The 8,293-nt window shown below is 37.7% G+C and overlaps 1 protein-coding gene across 1 annotated transcript in view; it reads left to right on the forward strand.

Moving 5' to 3' along the window:
• The window catches only part of LOC103781838 (contactin-5), a gene marked incomplete at its 5' end in the record, with an annotated part of 51,228 nt that extends 43,680 nt beyond the window's left edge, over nucleotides 1-7,548 (forward strand). Inside the window, one exon of the mRNA XM_008949561.1 lies at nucleotides 7,433-7,548. Coding sequence (XP_008947809.1) covers nucleotides 7,433-7,548 — 116 coding nt within the window. The remainder of the gene's footprint in view (nucleotides 1-7,432) is intronic.
• Between the last annotated feature and the right edge of the window lie 745 nt (nucleotides 7,549-8,293).

The raw sequence follows: 8,293 nt of genomic DNA on the forward strand, positions 1-8,293 counted from the left end.
AGCACTTTTTCACAAGTAAATAGATGAGCTAATCCTTTTATCTCTAAGTCAGGTATCTAGAAGATCATATGATATCAATGGTTACTGAGGGGTCAGTGATGGTGATAACCCAAAGTTGAAGGGGTGAAAAAGCCTGACTAGTTATAGATGTCTTAAGACATTTCTTCTCCTTCACTGGCCTTTTGAATTCAAATTATCACCAGGATACAGATCGTGGGAGAGACACTATCCAGGAACTAAAAATGCAGTTGAATGTAATGGAAGAGTAGAGAACAGAATGAAGAATCACTTTAAAAGGTTGTACAAAACTAACTGAATAACCTAGGAGGAAAAAAAGGAAGTGTCATCCTCTGTAAAAGATAGCTTAATGCACTAGAAAAGTTTGAAGGAGTCTTTCCTGGAGACCTGAGGAAAGGAAGAAAGCAAACAAACAAGGGGAGAAGAAGAAAAAGAGTAGTCAAATATTTTAGTGAAGTAAAAGACATGATGAAAGCCAAAGGGAAATTCTGAAAAGGGAATGAGGATTATACACATAAGATGCAGGATAGAAACAAAGATGCACAATTATCTTCAATCAGGTGGCAGAACAGAATGAGACAATAGACGTGTTCCAGCACTAGGGAAAGGCAAGCCTGAACCTTTCATAAAGGAACCCTTTGATAAGAGAAAGAGACAGCAGAACACACGGAGAGCACAGCAAGTTAGACTGCCTGCCAGAAGAAAGGCTGCAATGTGCAGGCCTACGGACAAGGCTAAAAAGGAGTAAAGGAGCATGAGCAGAGCAGGGAGAAATCTGACTGTACTTTCTACTAGGAAAATAATGGTATCATATTCATGCTAGAACATACCAAAATAAAGCACTGAACTTCAGTAAGGGCACTGATGTTTTACATCCATAGAGAATAAAAATTGTAAGGTCACAGGACATTGAAAATAAAACAATGAACTAAAGCAGTATTAAGCATTGTTTGTTTAAACATTTATATATTTTTTTGAGATTTTTCTTCTTTATATTCTACTTAAATACTGAGGGACTAAGAATGCCAAGATGAATACAAGCTTCCAGCATCAGGGAAATCATTTACAATGTCTGTGTGAGGTTTTCATTCACTGCAAGAAGAAAACTGGGGAAGTCAGAAATCCTTCAATGGAGAAGGAAATGTGAGCGTATAAAGGTATGATTGTAAGAATATTAAAAAAAGTTGTAGTGATAAGAGTGATGACTGAGTAGGCTTGCTGTAGCAAGCATGAATAGACAAAATATGAGCTACATAGAAATGAGAAACTAAAAGTAAAAACAGTTGGACGTCATAATGTGCTGATGATATGATAACATACCAGGAAATACAAAGCCAGTGTTTGGATAAAACAAAATATTCTTGGATTCCATGTCAGTTCAGAAAAGGGCAATTGAAAAAATGGGGAGTGGAACTACAGGTCAGTTGCTTGTTGCCCTTATCATTTTGGATGCTGAGAAAAACCTTTTGAATTTACATAAATATTACAAGACACTGTTATTTATGAGAGAATTTATCTGTTCAGAGTAGTTTGAATGCTAAATAGGATTAGTGAACTGGCTGTAATAATTAGTGGATTCATTATCCAGTACTGACTGAGAAGAAATAACAGTACTGTAGTCTTGATTTTTTTAAAGAATAGTTTAGACACTATATAAAAGCTGATCATAATAAATAACAGTGAAACAAGTCATAATCAAATAGTAGGAAACTATTTAATAAGTTGGAATTAACAGCTGAGGCTAGAAATTAAAGTATTTTGGAATGTCTCTAGGTGTAAAACCTGCCTGAAGTTTATACTGCAAGGAATGGTACATTTCTAAGGCAGCTTGTTTACATCTGAGAATCTAGAGATGTATCTACAAAATATAGTCATGAAATAAGTGGAAACTAGGTGAGCTTGTTTGCTTTGCCCAACTTTAAAAAAAATAAAATGGCTGGGTTTGGTTAAATTGCTGTCTATAAATCAGGGAAATTATTAGGAATGGTGAAGAACTTATAAAAGTAAAGGACAGTGATATCACATCTGTTTGTTTGGTTTTTTTTTTTTTTAGCAAATGAAACAAACCAGCCATTCTTTATCTATGAAGTCAACTGGCCAAAAAGAGTTCACATCTGCACACTCGAACACTGCCACTCCCCAGATGGTGTTTGTATTCATGCAGCTCCTGGGAACCATCCCTGGTCAGGCACCAGTGTATACCTGGCCCTATTTTGGGGAAGCACTAATTGGCCAGAGTCAATACTTCACCATGGATCATGCTAGCTATTGAACACTGTGGGCAACTGTATGTCATTGCTCAGGCTAGTGCTTTGTCTCTCTATCCCTATTAATTTACAAGTAGAGATATTCTATCAGAACAAGAATAAATAAGAATTAGAATACATGTACTATAGAAATAGGTGAGAATATAAAAGGAAATAGAATTAGGCTTCTGTGAGAAAGAGGGAACCCAACTGTTTTCAGGATGTTAGGTCTTTCATAAAGGCTTCTTTTTTGATGATTGCCACAAGGGGTGATGCAGAATCGATTCTGTTAATTTCAGTATCTACCTTCTCCTTCAGGCATCTGATTAAACTATCTCCACAAAAATTGAAAGTTCTATAATTTTGATAAACAGTGTAGTGAATACTACTAAAAACTAGATATGAAATAGCCCTGAGCAGTACAAGGTAAAGCCTGAAGACTCAGTCTTGCTGTTTAAAACCTTCCAAAGGACCCCAGATACAATTCTATGATACATACAAAGATGTAATGATACTGCACAGAGGTTTTTGTTCTTATTTTATATGGATTTGCACTAATTCACTGAGCCAGAGGAAAACAAAAGCTCTCAGTTAGCTGAAAGGCAAAGGGCCATATAACAGCTTTTGCCATCTTGATCCTTCATAACTTTAAGAAATTTCACATCAGCTAGTCACATCAGCTAGAGCATGAGGTGATATTAAACAAGACAGTGCAGAGTGAAGGACTATTCTGGTTAGTCCCATCTCCCCTTGCTTTTCACTCTGAGCCCTTGCTTAAACAAATAAATAAATTACCCTTTCCTTTTCATTTACAGGAAAGAATATGGGATTACATACTTTTAAAAACAGCCTCCATGTCTTTATTTAAAATCTTATGTTCAGGAAGTGAAATCCTGTGGTTCATTTCATAGTTAAAACTGAACTACTTGGGCTTTAGGCAAACCTAAAAATTAATAAATCAGCATATATAGCCATAAACTACAATGGATTATTTACTGTTTCTGCCAGCTGATCCACTTAGATCCTGTAAAAATTTAGCTGGAGTTGTCTCCACTAATATTTTGAAGAGTAATATCACAATCCTGACATGTAAGATTTTATTAACCATTATTTTGATTAATGCCACTAGCTCCCGTGGGAATTCAGATGTGCAAACAATTCAACAGGCACATCCCCTTCTTTGGTTCTGAGGATAACTCTGGCTGCCACGTCACTTGGTGCAAATGAGCCATTTGTATTCATGAAAATGGATACTCCTTTGAACTTTTAATCTCACAAAGCCTGAATTTTATCATTCCGCTTGTCCAGCTTCTACTAGTGTGCTAAGCAAGACGTGTGGGTAAGATGCTGGTGAAGGCCTCATGGAATAACACAGGTCCTTATTCCCATGTGACACTCCACTGTGTAACAAATCCAGGTTATTCCATGGAGAAGAGAAAGCCACAGCAGGATATACACTGTGAGCAATTACACAGTAGGATTTAGAGTATCTATCTGACAAATAAGGGTGTTTCATTACTAAATAAGAGACATCCAGGGCAAAGGTCAACACTGTAGACCTAATGACTGCTTCACTGCTAGCTCACTTCCTCATCCTAATTTTCCTCTGTTTTAAAGTCCTCTGCAAATATACTGCTCAGGGAGAAGCTGAAATAGAGAGGACTTGAGGGAAAGTGAGGAAGACTGAAAGCCTGTCCAGGAAACAATCAGTCGTGTAATTTTTGGTGTTTTGGAAATCAGACATCTTTTCTAGTATAAGATTCTGGAGAAAGTCTTGTCCTGCAGGCTGTCATACCACCATAGCTCTAGTGCAGTACTCAGACCAGGGACACAGATCAAACAGACTGAGAGGCAGAGTTGAGCATAATGTCTCTTGGCTTTTCTCCAGAATAGAAACAGTTCACCGGAGGTCCCCTAATTTGGAAGATAGTCCCTGTGGCTTTTTCCAGAAAGCGATAAAATGGTACCACTTTCTTTATCTACAGGTTGACACGAGAGGGATGACTCCTTGTGATTTTCCTTCTGATAGGTCTCTTTGGCAGATTTTCCACAGAAAGGAATTACATAGTCATGGATTCTGGCTGAAGTCCCAAAATCTCAGCTATGTGGAACTGCCTGAAGTTATAATGCAATTACCCAGACTGAGGGTTTTGGTTTCAAATTAGAGCTCAGATTCTGAATTAGGGAAGTGTGTAAAAATCCTTTCTGGAGTGAGAAGTGAATGGATCCTAGGTGATCAGATGAAGAGTCCTCACCGAGGCTCTGTTCCACAGTAGAGTTAAATCAACATAAACCTGAATAGGTCCTTGGACTTGTTTAAGTTAGACCATGTGGAAGCCTTTAAGGATGAGTATTTCAGAAAAATAGATCAGTTTACCAACATAAATAGGGAGAACACAATGAGGGCTAGTAACTAACTCTTCTTACCTGCCAGTATGAAAATTAAGATTCCCTCTCTGAACATTAGGTCAATGTAATCAGTGTAATTTGTTGTCCTCTTTTATTATAGCCATCCCAAAGACTTGCAGATTGAACTTTTCTTTAAAGTGTTATTGAAGCACATGGAAAGACAATGTTTTGTGGACATGGCGCACAACCTTTTGGGAATTTGTCGTGCTGCATCTTTAGTTCAATCAGGGAATATTAAAGGGGCCATTAAACATGTTGACCCTTTTACCTTTCAGGCAGCATAACCTCAGGCAAACACCTATAGGTTTAACATAATGCCAAGATATTAATAAAAGAACATGATTATAACAACAGTAACCATTACAGAAATACCTAATGAAGCTGTCAAACTTATCATCAGTTTTATACACACAGAATAAAGCATGACATTGAAGTGAACTATGGACTGTATGATATCACCAAAAATTATATGGTCCTCATCTTATCTGAATCAATATAAAATTTTATTCAGTATCCATAAACTTTCAGACAGTCATAATATACCTTATTCCTAAACATAAAATTTCTGTTCTTTTGCTGAACAGTTACATTCTCAATGTCTAATATCAGTGAAACTGCAGTGAATAATTTCTGGATATACAAGAAATGTTTTTTTTTCCCATAAAAAAAAATCCAAACTATTTCTACTTCATTTGTTCAAAACAATTTTAGAAAATATCAGAAAATATTCTGTATTTCCATTCTGAGCAATACATAAACCACCCCTAGTGAAAGCTATGAAGAGGAAATGATTTCTACATTTATAGAAAGTGTAAAGCCTGCCAACCAACATTCTGTGTACATCTCGAATTATTTATCCCACTACAATCTTTTCTGACAACAAGGTAATTGCCTCAATAATACAAAAACTAGTAAATAGCTTCTGCCACACAAATCCTGGTAGTACACAAAATAGAAAGCAAGGTGTAACTTGAACAGAAAATCATATTATGAGGAATATATTTCTTCACCACACAATTGTTTCAGTGTTGCATTCAGAAGATCTTTCCACTTATTCCTGGAGATATTTTTTTTATTCTTTGTTACCGGAAAAGTTCCATACATATTTTATACTTATTACTAATACTCATTGTTAGGGAAAACAATTTTGCATCAGATCAGAAGTTATTTTCTTCAGAAATAAATAAAAAAGAAGATCAAAAAGAGCTGCAAACATTAAAAATCTGACATCAAAAAGGATGAAAAACTCATACAAGTCATGTCAGAGAAAAAGTGTAGGGCAGCAGTGTGAGAGCTAGGCCTGCAATATGATCAGAGAAAGGATGGTAGCTAATGAGTCAAGACTGGTATCAGGCATCTTAAGAAGGCAGTTTGATCAATGAAAAAAAAATATATCATTTTAATGCAGGCTGTTCCATAAGGAAACTCCTTTTCTGTAACCCTATTAAATGAACCAAAACCCCTCATTTTTTAGAAATCTCTTTGATGTGCCTCCCTATAACATAAAAGCCAAGACCTTTGCCTGCTCTTTACAAGCAGATCAACACATTAGGAATGTAATGAGGAACATTAGGCCAAGGAAGGAATCTCAGGCTCTGCAACTGCAGAGGAATGTGAATTCATCTTTTTGCTGAGCAAGAGAACTACAACAGAATGGAGGAGAGGTGCCACTGCTGTGTGCATCACTATGTTCAAGCCTTGTCTCCACAGCTTGTCTTAAATAATTTCTGTAATATATAGGTAACAAGGCAAGTCCAAAGACTTCCTTAGCTCTTGTCTCAGTTTGATATGTGAGTTTTTGGACACTCTTCACTCCCAAAGCAATAACTGGTGATACAAATCACTAGAAGACTTTGGACCTCTGTAAAGTGTTCAGTGGCATGAAAGTGCAAAGTAAAACATGCCTGTGGCAAGTTTTGGGCAGGTGTGATATGTAAAACATCTTGCAGCCTTAAGCTACCACTGTGTGCTCTGGCCATACCACAGCAGCACTGAACAACAGTTGCTTTGGTTGGAGGGCAGGGAGGGTCCTCTGCTCTAGAAAATCAGGTGGACAGGACTTCAGTGTCCTACAAATTGCATGGAGATAGAAACATAGACACAGGGCCAATGGTAGCAACACAAGTAGTCAGAGGAACAAATCCTAGGTCTCAATGCCTTCTTTAGAAAAGTGCATTCCAGGCATAAACCAGTAAATGCTTCACAGCAGAAAGAAGATGCCCCAAACACTGGTGCTTGTGACTTAAAGGACCTAATAAGGGTCCTAAAGATTTATGTTCTGTAGTATTTCATTACCACTCTGGATATCACTTCCTACCTGATATGACCCCAAAGCAGGACTGACTGAGTAAGCTAGTATTGCTCAGCCTCAGCTGACAGAATGGCACTAAAAAGCCAGACAGAGTATGAATGCTCCATTTACTGCCAAAGTTAGGCTGATCAAGGACTAGGAAAGGTGTGTGGAGGGGGACCATTTGAAAATATTGAAGTTTTCTTTAAAAAATCGTAGACGAGATTCTGTCCATTTGCTGCAGCTGTCATCAGTGACGAGATATTGATGCAGACTGACACAAATAGAGAAATACAACAATAATAATCTCTTCATCTTGTTCAGTTTTTCATGTTCCCCAAAAGTGTCATACCTTCTTGTGAGTATTAAGGTAGAATAAAGGAAGTAAATGACAGTTTCAGATGGAGTGTTTTTGATAAATACAAGCTGTTACAGCAGAGGTTTATTGTTTCAATTTTTCTTAATACAGAACCCACGGCTGCTCCCATCGATGTCAAAGCTACGAGTTTGTCTGTATCCGAGATTCTTGTTGCATGGAAACATATTAAAGAAAGTCTAGGAAGACCACAGGGATTTGAGGTATGAACACAGAATATCATAATGAGAAGTCTTGTTGCTTTTGCTAGCATTGCATTCTGTTAACATGTGCAGTAGTGAAACTTCAATAGAAATTATGCTCAGTTTAGCATACACATGACTAGCTGTAGAACAACGGTCACAGCTGTAGCACCAGAACATCTTTTATTTATTTGTGCTTGAAAACTGTTCAACACCAGTTCTTGTAACATCTCTTTTGACAATTCAAAAAGAGCTGAAAGAACTGCAAGTGACCCAGCATGCCTCTTTCACAGGCTGAGAAAGATTAGGTATTGACTGTTTCCAGCTCTAAGTGACTGGTTCAAACTTGTTATTTACTGAGAGTAATCAACGCAGAGAAAGGAAAAAGCCTCTGCTATCCACTTGCTTTCATCCCACAGTGGCCAGGGGACATCTGCTGGGCAGATCATAAAAGATTGGATGTCAGGAGGGAAAGCAGCAGCCACACAGTCCAGAAATAAAGCTCTGCTAAGAGACAGCCATTCCTGACTTGGAAAAGAGAACGAGCCCTGACAACAGACCTACTCACACTTTTGGATCCAGCTGCAGTTTCAGATCCAGTTTACAACCCAAACCTCCAGATCAGATCTAGGACTAGACCTATCCTTTGGGGCTAACACCACCACTCATCCTGACCTTGTGGTTCAAGCTATGCTGCTCCTAACAGATAGAACAGCTCAGCTAGACTCAATTTGTTGAATTTGGGGCACAGGTTATTTGACATGCTTTAGTC

Source organism: Merops nubicus, unplaced genomic scaffold (assembly GCF_000691845.1).
Source record: "Merops nubicus isolate BGI_N331 unplaced genomic scaffold, ASM69184v1 scaffold7621, whole genome shotgun sequence".
Classification (NCBI taxonomy): domain Eukaryota; kingdom Metazoa; phylum Chordata; class Aves; order Coraciiformes; family Meropidae; genus Merops; species Merops nubicus.